At 40.2% G+C, this 14,684-nt stretch overlaps 1 protein-coding gene across 3 annotated transcripts in view; it reads right to left on the reverse strand.

Moving 5' to 3' along the window:
* The window catches only part of RICTOR (RPTOR independent companion of MTOR complex 2), a 178,028-nt gene that overhangs the window by 26,096 nt on the left and 137,248 nt on the right, over window positions 1-14,684 (reverse strand). For all 3 annotated transcript variants that reach the window (XM_050946855.1, XM_050946854.1, XM_050946856.1), the window contains 9 exons: window positions 14,219-14,345; window positions 11,366-11,530; window positions 10,901-10,977; window positions 10,722-10,800; window positions 9,244-9,353; window positions 9,048-9,135; window positions 3,670-3,762; window positions 2,750-2,856; window positions 858-1,087 (listed from right to left, as the gene is read on the reverse strand). In XM_050946855.1, coding sequence (XP_050802812.1) covers window positions 858-1,087; window positions 2,750-2,856; window positions 3,670-3,762; window positions 9,048-9,135; window positions 9,244-9,353; window positions 10,722-10,800; window positions 10,901-10,977; window positions 11,366-11,530; window positions 14,219-14,345 — 1,076 coding nt within the window. The remainder of the gene's footprint in view (window positions 1-857; window positions 1,088-2,749; window positions 2,857-3,669; window positions 3,763-9,047; window positions 9,136-9,243; window positions 9,354-10,721; window positions 10,801-10,900; window positions 10,978-11,365; window positions 11,531-14,218; window positions 14,346-14,684) is intronic.

Genomic DNA, 14,684 nt, shown 5'->3' on the forward strand with positions numbered 1-14,684 from the left:
GCTATTTCAAGGGGTTTGGAAGGTATTTTCTCTGCATGTGTGCACATAGCTAACACACTGAGAATTAAATTTGTATGATCTCCCAACTCTCACTGTGTGTTTATTCCTGATGACTATAATTATTGAATTTAATGATCTACAGAACAATTGCTTAAAAATAGCTGCCTATCACAAATTTTCTAAGATAGCCTTTCATCTGTCAATATGTACAATTTCTTAAACAAACAAAACAAAAAAAGTAATGCAAGTAACCTGACAACTGAAGGCCTCTAAACATCTAAAGAATTTAGGCACACAAGTCTCACTGAAATGCAATGGGACTTGTGCTACTAAATTTCTCACAGTTGAAAATAACCATTTCCTTTGGTGTTTACAATGACAATGGCTATATGTATTAATATATGTTTTTGTTTCAATTTCTGCAACACGTAGTACTTGCATATTAGTTTCTGTACCCATCAGAAAAGGAAGACATCTCTTCAAATCCTGGTTTGTCAGGTTATTCCCTTTTATGAAATACTTTATATGTTAAAGATTTCATTGTTTCAAAGATATAGCTACATTATTGTATTTAATACTTAACCTGAGACTAACCTCCAATCAGCAGTGCTGCATTCCTTAGGACTATTTAAAGATTCTAAATACAGTATGGTTAGCAGCAGATTTAAATTCCCAATATTGCTCACAAAACAAATGTATTATTATTATTATTATTATTAAGTCTAGAAAATTTACCTCAAGGTTATAAGTATAATACTGTATAAGTATAATAACATACAAAAACATTTTCTAGATGTTGTTTTGAAAACTTACTAGGAAATGTTTACCACTGTACCATTAATTCTAGTTATGCTTACTTGATGGTGCAGATTCACTTTCACTGTTATGCCTAGAACTGGTGGAACCCGAGTTCAAACTAAGAGTGCTGGGTATAGAAGAGAGTTCATTGCAGAGTTGCTCCATGTCATCAGGGACTACTGGCCACGGCTGTCTACGACTGTGTCTCACTGCATCCCAATTGTGCTGCTTCAGAATGTCACAACCTTGTTTAGTTTTGGCTATTAGACCAAGCACGTAGACACAGGTTCTGTATTTAATTAAAAAAACCAGTAACAATAGCCTGATTTAATCAATAGGTCTGAGATACTCAAACATACATTTGATTTTTAAGGGGAAACAAAGTTGCAAGATAATCCAATATAGATCAGTTGAGTAGCTTTTTTTGTTCTATCTAATGGGAAAAACAAATCAGAGCAAATGTCGTACTGGTAACAACTACACGTTAAATACATAAAATGAAAACAAAAAAAAACTTGTGTAATACAATGTTAATGTTACACAGTTTTAAAAAGTTAATCAGGAAAGGCTAAAGTTAAGGTTCCTACAGCAATGTTAATCAGTTCATACTTCTTGTTTGTTTTATGGTACAAAGTTAAACAAAAAGTAAGAAACTGTCCATGTAACAAGAAATAAAATAATAGAAATTCATAGGCTGAACTGGTAGCAATGCCTATAATTAATTTTGCCTGACACTTTCCATATAAAACTCTTTTTTCAGTTGTTTATAACTATGCAAAACTAACTGTTGGGTCTGAAATTTTCTGTGTTGAGTATCTGCCTCAGACTGCTGGTGGAGGTGGTGGGTAGTTGTTTTCTGTTTTCGTTTTTTTGGTGGGTGTGTGGTTTCTTTTCCTGAAATTTCAGGTAAGATTCCAAGAACAAGTTTAGGGGAAAATGTCATTTGCCCATGTTAAAAAATTCCCATTTTAAACAGAAGCTATAGCATGTCCATGCTTTGGCACAGGCACATGACATTTGGCAAAGAGATGCACTGATGCCAGGGATATGCCTTTTGCTGTCCCTGGGAAAATTCATCCAAATTTGGTCAAGTTATAAACCTTCTAAAATTCTCAGTTCACACATGCTCAGTAGAGATCTATTATGGCTGCATGGGGCTGAGCAGAACTGCAATTCCTCCTCCTGCCAGATGGGGGGCAATCTGGTGCAACAGACAGGAATTGAGAGCAGGGAGACATCTTTCCTGTCCTTTCAATGCTCCTCATGCTGGCACCTAGGTAACATGGAGAAACAGAAGCAGTGGCCTGATTCAAATGCAGAGGAGTGAGGAATGGAATAGGGATGGCAGGGACAAGAGAGCAAACAAGAGCAGAGAGGGTGACAAGGTTGCAGAAACCAGAGGGGGTGGGTAGAGAAGAGGGGAACAGACAGGATGAGATCAAGGGAGCTCAAGGGTCTAAAACCACTAGCATGCATTCTGCTGCCACAAAGTTCCTATGGGATTCTGGCCAAACCACTTAACCCACATATTAACTGTGTGTTTCTCATTTTCTATTATATCGAACAGTCTATGGGGTAATGTGATAAAAAGTATATGGTCTCCAAAAACCTATTATCTGTTTCCTCCTAAAAACTTGTACAAATATTACTGAATAAAAATCAAAAAGAACAGTGGAAGAGATTTAAGAACTTCTAATAATTTTACTTGCTTCTTTAGAAAAACAAAAATAAAATAAAAGCCTTTCATGATGGCCTTCCTAACCTAGTTTCCATGACACTTCCTGCAAATAAACTTTTGACCTATTTAGAGGACCTGGAAAATTTCTCAAACTTTGTCAATGACATTTAATAAAGGAATCCAGCGTAAGCAAAAGTAGAAATCTTTATACATCCTAGGCCTGTCAGGAAATACTATTTACAGATTTTAAATTTTAAAATAAGATATACATACCCCCTAATGGACAGAACTTCACAGTGCTGGGCAAGTGCCATTATGTCAGGAATCACATTCTCTTCTTGAAGCAAGTTAAGGCCCCAATTTGATGATCCAATATTTCCCTGGAATGAAGTTATTATTTGCCATCAAATAAATTTAACTCCTGATGTCATTTGTAGTGGTGCCCACAAAACTCTTGGCATGCTAATAAGGTGAAATGCCATCTGGCCACAATTTTATTTAACTTCAAACCTTTAACTTTTAAGAGCAGATAGCCAATCCTTCTGGTATTTTTCACTTGTGAGCAATGAAGGATTTGGGGCACCATATGCCACCTTGGGCTCTGGGATAACTGAACAAGGATAATCCTACATTTCCCCTCATCATACTGGCACTTTACTTGTCCCCATCAATAGTCAACTTTGACTGGAGCACAGAGAAACATTGGGGAGCGAGGGAAGACAGACCCATGATATACGATAAAACTAATGTCCAATTTTGTTCCAAAAGGACTCCAGGCTTCCCTCCTATCTCCCCACAGTGGGCTAGTTGAACCAGGTAGGTTCAAACCCACCAGTCGATGTCCCACTCCCTACAACTGTTTTGGAAAAATAATAGTGACACCACGCAGGTCACAGCAAGTCATATCCCCTGAAGATTAGCCACACATATTGCCATACATGATACATATGGCAGTCCGTTCTTCTGCTTTTATAAAATCATTGTTAGACTTCACTTTTTTTTTTTTTTTTTTTTTTTTAAACAAGAGCCACATGCAATGCATACTATTTCATCAGAAAGACTAGCTAGGATACCAGAAGAGTAAGTCTTGTGAACTACTTTTACTTAAAACCAATTCCTTAATTATTTCAGTATCTGAAAAATTACAGCAGAAATAAGAGGAAAGAAAAGCAATAGATATGTCTATTACTAACCAAGGCCCAAAGGGCTGCTTTCAGATGTTTAATTCCTTCCCACTTATCCAACATCGGGGAACGAACAGTGTAACTTAAATCTGGGACAACACTCTACAGGAGGAGAACAAAACAAACTCAGTTCAAAGTGACTAAATATTGGAAGTTTCAAAACATCAGGTTCTCCTAAAGCTTTTAACAAATGTTTACATACACACACTTTAAATTGGATCATTCCATCATATAAAAACTTGGATTGATTAACATCAATAATGCAGACGGAAAATTATAAACTTAACACTACCTGATATCCCAAAGAGGAACAAATGATTCTGTAATCAGTGCATACAACATGTTAATTCTTAGATAGCTTACTTTTACACCACTGGGAAGCCTTCTCATTGCAGTTTTACAATTCAAAGAGTAAAGAGATTCCCAGTATATTCTTTTTTCTTTCCCTCATATCCAAATGATTTACAAATCAGAGACTAATAGCATGATTACATAATGCCATCTCTAAATCAAGTTAATCTCCCCAGCAGAGCTCAATCCAACATACTTCAAACCTAACCACAATCCCCCTGTTGTCTGGGTATACTGAAAGAAGGACGGGAGACACTTGATATGGATTTTCATCAGGTTGCAACTGTATTAAACAGATGTCTGGGACTATCCAGCAGACAAAGTGTACAGCAGGGGTCGGCAACCTATGGCACGCAAGCCAATTTTTAAAGGCACACTGGGGCCTGCCAGTGTGCCATTAAAACTCCTGCCGATGTGGCAAGCTGCAGGGTCTGCGCTCCCGGGCTGGAACGCCAGGCTGAGCGCAGCAAGCCGCCGGCCCCTCCCCCGCAGGGTAGCATTTGGCTCCATGGGGAAGGAAAGAAGCTCCCTACTCATCCGGAGCCCCGCCGCCCCGTGCAGCCCTGCCCCACCACTCAGAGCGCTGCGCACGCGGCGACAGGACTCCAGATCAGTGGGGAGCCTCATGGTAAGGGGTCCAGGTGCGGCGGGGGGTTGGATAAGGGGTGAGGGCAGTCAGGGGACAGGGAGCTGGGTGGGTTGGATGGGGGGGTGGGATCCTTGGGGGGGTGTTTAGGGGCAGGGGTCTCTGAAGGAGGCAGTCGGGGAGCAGGGGGGGTTGGATGCGGCATGGGAGTCCCGGAGTCTGTTAGGGGGTGGGGAGTGGATAGGGGTTAGAGCAGTTGTCAGGAGGTAGGGGTGTGGAGAGGGGTTGGGCAAGCAGGGAGCAAGGGGGCGCTGTATGGGTCCAGAGTTCTGGGGGTCCTGTCAGGGGGCAGGGAGCGGTTAGATAGGCATGGAAGTCCGGGGGTTTCTGTCTGGGTGCAGGGGTGTGGATAAGGGTTGGGGCAGTCAGGGGACAGGTGGGAGGTAGGGTCCTAAGGGGGCAGTCAGGGGACAAGGGGCAGGGAGGCTTAGATAGGGGCTGGAGTCCCAGGAGGGGGTAGTCGGGAAAAGGAGCGGGCAGGGTTGGGGGTTCTGGGGGGAGGCAGTCACCCAGTCCTCTGCCCTGAGCCCTGCACCCCCCCCAACAAACACACACCCAGCCCTCTGCCCTGAGCCCTGCACCCCCACACATACACCCAGGCCCCTGCCCTGAGCCCTGTACCACCCAGCCCTCTGTTGACTCCTTCACCCCCCCGCATGACCCCAGCCCTGACTCTGGCACCCCCACACATACCCAGGCCCCCTACCCTCACATCTGCAGCCCCCTCACATGTGCCTAGTCCTCTGTCCTGACTCTTGCACCCCTCACATCCTATTCACCCCGCACATACCCATCCCTACCCTGAGCACCAAACAGGGGCTCCTGCACCCCCACTCACATTCCCACCTGCACCCCTCACACCAAATGGGAACTGCCCAGGTAAGTGCCCCCACACCCATACCTCCTGCCCTACCCTAAGCTCCCTCCGTCATTCTAGCTCCTGGCCAGACCCTTTACCCTCAGCCCTGTGCTCGGTCCACTCCTACCCTCAGCACAGTGCAGAGAGAGGAAGAGAATGGGCCAGAACCAGGAAGAAGGTAGGTACCCACTGTATGTGGGCAGGGCTGGGACCCCAGACCGGCAGTGGGCTGAGCGGGTTTGGCAGTTGGGATCCCAGCTGGCAAGAGCCGGCGGATGGAACCCCTGAGCGGCAGTGGACTGAGCCGCTCAACCCACTGCCGGTCTGGGGTCCCTGCTGCTAGCTCCACACAGCCCGCTGCCGGTCTGGGGTTCTGGCTGTCAGATCCTTCCCAGCTGGGGTCCTGGCTGCAGGCCACATTCAGTCCACTGCCGGCCTAGGTGAACAGAACCCCAGACCAGCAGCGGGCTGGGCGGGCCGGGAGCGTAAGATCAACATTTTAATTTAATTTTAAATGAAGCTTCTTAAACATTTTGAAAACCTTGTTTATTTTACAATACAACACTAGTTTAGTTATATAATACATAGACTTGTAGAGAGAGACCTTCTAAAAAACATTAAAATGCATTACCGGCACATGAAACCTTAAATTAGAGTGAATAAATGAAGACTCCGCACACCACTTCTGAAAGATTGCTGACCCCTGGTGTACAGAGTAGGCAAATCCATGTTTATTCAAATCATTACCAAGGGCTTCCACCAGCCCGCCTTCATTTTCCATCCAGGTCCCCCAAGCCAACCCATGGCTTGAACCTTATCATCCATCCCCCTCGTAGGAGGGTTAAGGTGGGCTATAAGAACAGGGGGGAGGGAGGGCTTGGCTCCCTGTCGTACCAATCATAGGAGTCCCCAATTCTGTTCCTTTATCCAGCACATCCTTTTAAGTCATTTACCAGGTCATTTATCTGGTCACTGGATGCCTTTCCTATGGAGTACCTGCACTGGACATCCGCCCCACATTTACAAAATAAGTTGTGACATAAGGCCTACCACCTTTTCTTCTTACCAGGAAAGGTCCTCTCTGACACCCGCTGTGGGAAAGATGAAAAATCCTCCACCAAGGCCAATCTGGTGGTGCAGAAAAAATTCCTTCCCAGCCCGCCTTAAAAAGGAGCGACTAGCACAACACCCACAACTGGTCCTAGACCAATCTGATATTTGCTACTTCTTGAAGAGGGATGGAGGGAGGGAGGGAGGGAGAGAGCTGTCTTGCCTGCTGCGTGGAAAAAGGAACTTGCACCTTTTTAGCCTTCCAGCCTCACATTCCGGGGGGTGGGTGGGGTGAGTCAGTGTCGCTAAGCTAACCACCGTTCACCTTTTGCAGCAGTTTCTGACCTCATTCCCCCTCCGGCCATAAAACACAGCTGCCTTCTCTCGCAAGCCGAGACAACGTTCCCCCCTTGCTTTTGGTGAGGTGCAGTTACTCTCTGGTTTTCAGGCCTCTTTTGTACAAAGACTGTCAACTATGTCATATTCTGTCCAACTTTGTGATGGTTTTAATTAGATGAACAGATGCTCACTAGCAGCTTGAGTGAAAGCATCAAATATAATTGTTAGTGAATTATCCAGGTTTAATTCAGGCTCAAAAAGGGACAGATTCATTGGATTAAATCAATGCAATATTTGACCTTCCGCTTGAGTTTATTTTATTTAAACAATTCTATAAAACTCACTCTAAGCACTAAGTTTACAAGTTAATTTTTAAAAACGAAAACAGACTATTTTATTTCTCTCTCCATTTTCAGGGATCTAAAATACACATTTGTTTTAACAAAAATTCCCAATCCATATTCCCTATATGCATAAAGCAAAAAGTAGCTTTACTAATCACTGCTTATAGTGTTCATTCAGCTAAAATATACTCTCCAAAAAGCATTTCTTATTGATGATGTGTTTGTCTTTCCTATTTCTGCCCTCATTAGCCCCTACCATTCACAATGATCAGTTGCAAGAAGCAGACTGAAAGATATTTCTCTGATGTTTTCAACACCAGGAAAGAATTTCACATGATGCCAGAATGCAGGTAAAGATTGCCCTTGCAAGAAAAAACTTTTTTGAAATTTGGAAAGGCCATAGTTTTATGGATCTTCATTTTAATGAATGTTCAAATGATGATCAAAATAGAGGTTATCCAAGTCAGTTATTCTAGAAGGGTTACAACACACCTGAAAAGTTGTTTTTACTTTTAATTAGGGCTGCCAAGCGATTAAAAAAATTAACAGCAATTAAACGTACTGTTAAACAATAGAACAACATTTGCATATTTTCTGTTTTCTACATCTTCAAATATGTTGATTTCAATTACAACACAATACAAAGTGTACAGTGTTCATTTTATATTTATTTTTGATGACGAATATTTGCACCGAAAAAAAATAGTATTTTTCAATTCACCTAGTACAAGTACTGTAGTGCAATCTCTTTATCATGAAAGTTGAACTTACAAATGTAGAATTATGTAAAAAAACAAACAAACCTGCATTCAGAAATAAAACAATGTAGTACTTCAGAGTCTACAAGACCACTCAGGCCTTGGCTATACTGGCATTTTACAGCGCTGCTACTTTCGCGCTCAGGGGTGTGAAAAAACACCCCCCTGAGCGCTGCAAGATACAGCGCTGTAAAGCCTCAATGTAATCAGTGCCGCAGCGCGGCTCCCAGCGCTGCAAGCTACACCCGTAGAGGATGTGGTTTACGTGCAGAGCTGGGAGAGAGCTCTGACCACACTCACACTTCGCAGCGCTGCCGCGGCAGCGCTTTGAAATTTCAAGTGTAGCCATACCCTCAGTCCTATTTCTTTCTGGAGTGGGTGGTTAAAGCATGAAGGGGAATACGAATGTTTAGCATATCTGGCACATAAATACCTTGCAATGCCGATTACAAAAGTCCCATGCGAATGCCTGTTCTCACTTACCGGTGAAATTGTAAATAAGCAGTGGGCAGCATTATCTCCCGTAAATGTAAACAAACTTGTTTGTCTTAGCAATTGGCTGAATGAGAAGTAGGACTGAGTGGACTTGTAGGCACTACAAGTTTTGCCCCCCTTTTTTTTCCCCCCCGAGTGTAGTTATGGAACAACAACAACAAAAAAACCAACCAAATTTGTACGTTGCACTTTCACGATAAAGAGATTGCTCTACAGTACTTTTATTAGGTGAACTGAAAAATACTGTTTCTTTTGTTTATCATTTTTACAGTGCAAATAGTTGTAACAAAAAATAATAATAGAGTGAACAGTACACTTTGTATTCTGTGCTGTAATTGAAATCAATATATTTTAAAATGTAGAAAACATCCAAAAATATTTAATAAATTTCAATTAGTATTCTATTGTTTAACAATGCTATTAAAACTGTGATTAATAGCGATACATTTTTTAATTCATGATTAATTTTTTTTAGTTAATCATGAGAGTCATCTGCAATAAATTGACAGCCCTACTTTTAATTTATTGATTGTGAATGTCCTCACCTGAACTTCCAACAAATGACAGCCTGTTTTGTGGTGCACCAGTTGGCCATAAAGGTGAACTGGCAGGTAGACATGTGGCCGCTGTAATCTGGTAGAAAAAGAAATGATCTGTTTTCATGGCAATAATTATGACATTTTTAAAAAGCCATCACAATTCGTGTCATCTTAAAACAAATTTATTTGCAACAAAAGTTACCTTTGGTTGCTCCGACGAACATAGTTATCACCATCAATAGGTTTACGGTAAGTGGTAAGTGCTTCATTAAGTTGTTCTTCAATTAATTCAACATATTTTAAATTGTACTCCTAAAAAGGAAAATTGAAATATAGAGCCTATTACTTCATTGATAATATGACAGGCAACAAATGTTTCTAGTATTTACAACATAGTACTATATTATGGAGAAACTATTTCTGATCATAATCAAAGCTGAGTTTTTCAGCTGGGAGAGAGCTCCGACCACACTCACACTTCGCAGCGCTGCCGCGGCAGCGCTTTGAAATTTCAAGTGTAGCCATACCCTCAGTCCTATTTCTTTCTGGAGTGGGTGGTTAAAGCATGAAGGGGAATACGAATGTTTAGCATATCTGGCACATAAATACCTTGCAATGCCGATTACAAAAGTCCCATGCGAATGCCTGTTCTCACTTACCGGTGAAATTGTAAATAAGCAGTGGGCAGCATTATCTCTCGTAAATGTAAACAAACTTGTATATTACTATATATAGTAATATATACTATATTCTATACTTAGAATATAGAATGAATGTTCTGAAAATTTACAACAAATCTGCCCAACTATTTTGGGGATAAAATTAATGTAAAAGTGGATGCTAAGAGAATTAGCACCTGATATAGCACTTTTTCTCTCATAATCCTAAAAGAACAGATAATTCAAGCTTTTCGTTTAAACACTGAAATCTTGCCTGTAGGCTACATTTGATATTTTTTGTAGAATTAATGGAAAGAAAGACTATTATTTTAATAACTAATCTTCTCCTTTAACAGAGGCTGAAGAATTATGGACCTACTATAGAGAATTCCAAGAACTGCCCTCTTTCAAAATGGCTGCCATCTGCAATGACTCTCTGTGTACTGAAGCAAGAGGCTGCCCTCAAGTACCTATCTCCCCATTGCTGTCAGTGGGTCTGAGTGTTCCTGTTCACTTTCTGACAGTATAGTGTGTCAACATCTTCATTAGACCACATAAGATTGGCTTTCTTTGGGAACCATTAGAGCCAGTAGTCATCTAGAAATAAGGTAATTCTTTGTGAAAGAAATCCTCTCTCCTACAGAAGATATTATGCACCACATTCTGCTGACAACTCAGCAGACCCACCACTCTCCTAAAGCATCTCATCAGTCATGTAGTTGTGTATATTTCAGGAAAGGGAATTGTTGTCAAAATTTTTTAGTTAATTTTATATTATTAAAAACCTCATTAAGATGCTCTTGCTAAGACAAGAAAGTAGTCACACAATGGAGTGAAGAGTCCCTAACAACAAGATGTTTCACTAGAAACACTCACAAACGATCACTGAAGCAACAGAATGTCCTGACATTAATATTGTACAACTGTGAATTCCTTCCAAACTTCTAAATGTCTATATTCACATCATCCCTCCTTTAAAAATAATTTGCAATGGCTAAACACTTAGCCTTGTTAGAATTACCTTTTGCCATTTCTCCATTTGTTTTGTTACATAGCCTCTCTCATTTAGATAGGAAAATCCCTTTGGAATGGACAGAAATCTGTAAAGTAACAACAGACACTGAATAGTCCATCTCTAACAAACCGCTTGGAGTATGAACATAAGTTTTTCTTAAATGAAAAGATGCATGTAACACCTACCTTAGAAGCAAAAGCAACCCTTTGTCTCCAAGATGAGAGAGAGCAGGTTTCATCTGGATAAGGGCATGAAGATTGGCCTAAAAGAGAAGTAGAAAAGCTCATTTTAAAATCCTGAATTTATGTAAGCCATTTAATTTAAGAAGGCAACTATTTATTTAGAATAAGAAATATTCATATAGAAGCTCTGAGCACCTTTAAGAATGAAAATTACAATAGCAGTGATAAACACCCAGAAGCATGTGAAATTGAAAGTATATGACAGATAGTAAACAACATCACAAAAATTTCCTCCAATATATGCTATTATAGTTTACGAATATTCATTATATAGGCACTTTGTAGTAAGTAACTTAAAACACTTTGCAAAGTAGAATTATCAAAAAAGGTAATTTAATTTTTTAAAGAAAGAAAATATATTTTCCTACACACATTCTTACGTTATTGCTGTAGACTAATGATGCTCACCTTATCTTCACACGCCTCATCTAAGATATCAAGTGCTTCAGAAGATATGGTTTTATTTTTATCATGCAGCTGGGTCACCAGTAATTCAATCCCCCAGTTACTAAAGAATTCTACATTGGCCCTCAACAATACTCGTAAATGTTTTGTTGCATATAACCTGCAGCTCTGCAACGGAAAAAAAATATTTGCAAGAGAGAATATTCAGTAGTTAAATATTAAACATATTTTTCATATTCAAAGACAGTGCATTTCCATCACAACGTTACATAGCAAATAAGTACAGTTTACACATTGTTTTGCATGTGTTATTACAACTGTCTACATGTTTCTCTCTTACAAAAAGTGTGATGTAATTATTTTTTCCATGACCACAAGTTATCCGGTCAGGACAAGTCTCACCTGTCTCACCTGAAAGCCAATACCATCCAACAGTCCACTGTCCTTGGCACTGTGTAGAAAATTGTCAGTACCGCTGTAAGTGCTGCCTTGTGAACTGCCAGCACTATTTCATACAAGACAGCATCTATGCTCTACCTGCGGCGATGGTTTGAAAAATCTGCTTTACTCTGAGGAGTTGGAAAGCTGGCCCTGATACCTGAGGGGATTTATACTATCAATTTTTGAAGAATTTAAGATCTTACAATATGTAGCTTAAATTGTGAAGTTAACCTTCTAAATGTGAACAAATTCAGCGCTGTCTCCTCAAGCCAGACAACTCCAACACTTATGTTGCTACTTGCAGCTTTCCTAAGTAGCAGAGTGAAATGTACAAGACATTGGTCCATTGCTGCTACAGCAGAACCTCAGAGTTACAAATGCCAGAGTTACGAACTGACCAGTCAACCACACATCTCTTTTGGAACCGAAAGTACGCAATCAGACAGCAGCAGAAACAAAAAAAGCAAATGCAGTACAGTACTGTGTTAAACGTAAACTACTACAAAAATTAAGAGGAAGTTTAAAAAAAGATTTGACAAGGTAAGGAAACTGTTTCTTTGCTTGTTTCATTTAAATTGAGATGTTGAAAGCAGCATTTTTCTTCTGCATATTAAAGTTTCCAAGCTGTATTAAGTCAATGTTCAATAGTAAACTTTTGAAAGAACCATAATGTTTTGTTCAGTTATGAACAACCTCCATTCCGAAAGTGTTCATAACTGAGGTTCTACTGTACTCCGAACCTTGTGGGCAGCAATGAAAACTGGCAACTATCAATTTCAGTAACTATTGTTACTGGGGAAAGCTCTGAGGAAAAGTGAAGGCAGGCAGGCTCAACCTAGGCTACAAACATGTGTTGTTTAGCTTAAGCTTATCCCTAGGAGAGTTGCAGACTAACTTTACATATGTATTAAATAGCTAGTTAACTGGCAATCAATTAATTTGAGATAAGAAGTCTAGTGAAGACAGACATATGAGGGAGTAGGATGAGGGTTGTAGGAGAGAGCAAAAGGGGGAACTACAAAAATTTTTTGATTTGGCTTTGATCAACACAAGGGTAACCGCTGCTCTTCAAGTCTCCCCCACCCCCAAAACTTAGACCTCATGGAGTTCCTCCCTACCTCATGGTGGGAGAAGCATGAGATCCAAGAGTTTCTATCATCATGATTTCTTTAAAGAATATCAATTTCAGTCCAAGGTCTTACCTTCCACTTTCATTCTGTCATCTTGACACAACCTTTATAGTCTCCACTCTCAACCACCCACCTCCCTTGCCCTCAATCTCTCACCTTCACATACAAAAATCCAATATTTGCCAGCCTCAAAGAAATACACGGCATTTATAGTAACTGACTTCCTCTCCCTTAACTCCCTCTTAGCACTGAATTTTGTCCTCTCCAGTCTACAGAAGAGCTGCTTTCACCAAGGCATATCATTGAGAGACAAGGTGGGTGAGGTAGTATCTTTTATTGGACCAACTTCTGTTGGTGAAAGAGACAAGCTTTCGAGTTACACACAGCTTTTCTTCTGAAGAACAGCTCAAAAGTTTGTCTCTCTTTCACCAACAGAAGTTGAGCCATTAAAAAAATATTACCTCACCCACCTTGTCTTGCTAATATCCTGAGACCAACATGACTACAATACTGCAAGCAAGATATACAATGACTTTCTTGGGCAAGTCCCAACTTTAGCTATCCTTTTTGACATCACTCAAATTGATTCCTCCTACTTGTCTACTATATGAAACCTGAACTTCTTGCCCTTTTCTTGAAGATCCAGTACAATTCTTTCCTTAGCCTACAGAATCCCACTCGCCTCCTTCACTACAGCAGTTCCAGTGTCAATGTCAATTTTTGTATCCTTCTCTCACTCTGCAATCACACCTTCCCCCATGCATCTTTTTAAGATTTACTTCAATCAGTTAATGTGTTAAAACTTGTTTTCACTAGGATTGTAACGTGTTAGTTACCTAACACGTTAAAAATCCAACTTTCTCCTAGTGAAGACAAGACCTGACAGTTATTCCTCAAGAAGATAACTTGGCATTGATTTATATTTGCTTCATACATTTAAGAACATTTCCCCTCCACCATCAGCTCTCTCAAACCTGAGGGGTAGAAACTATTACACAAAAGCTTAAATTCTGGAGCCCAGTTAGGTGGCAAGGAATGGATTCTATGGCAAGTTGTGCAGTTACAGTATCACAGAATGCATGAGGCCCAGGTTATATTTTAAAAAGTTGTCTGTGGTATGCCAGGAAAGCTTGTGTTACACAACTAAGAAAAATGAAAGCCTGTTGTAATGAATGAATATACATCTTAAATTAACCAGATTTATTTTATTAGATTAAACAACAAAAGAAATAAAATGCTTAATAATAAATATTGACAAGCTGTGTGCTTGATTAATTACACTTACATCAGTAGATGCAGTTAAAATTTTGGAAAGGATGACTCTTGCTAACCCATCTCTGCTGTAATCCAAACTAGAAACTGTCAGTTTTAGTAAGTGATCTTGGTTCTTCAAGGAACAGAGATTAAGAAGACTGAAAAAAGTTGAAAGAAAGTATTAGCTGGAATCCACTTTCAATTTTAGTATTTTATGCACGTACACATAATTTAGCTAATTTATTATTTTTACCATTCAACATAATATGTTGGGTCAAAGTTAAGTTAAGGACAAATGATAATCTGATACTGGTTGCTTAAGAAACATTAGCATGATATTTGACAATGCATGCTGCCTGCCTTTTTCTCGTATTTCCAGTGTGTAGACAGAAACAGTCTCCCTGATGCAGTCACCAAGATGTTTTTGTCAGACATGAATGGAAAAAAAGGCCATTCTACAAAATTCATCTGTACTACAGGGCTTTTTCCGAAGAGGT

This window comes from Gopherus flavomarginatus, chromosome 3 (genome assembly GCF_025201925.1).
Source record: "Gopherus flavomarginatus isolate rGopFla2 chromosome 3, rGopFla2.mat.asm, whole genome shotgun sequence".
NCBI classification, from domain to species: Eukaryota; Metazoa; Chordata; order Testudines; family Testudinidae; genus Gopherus; species Gopherus flavomarginatus.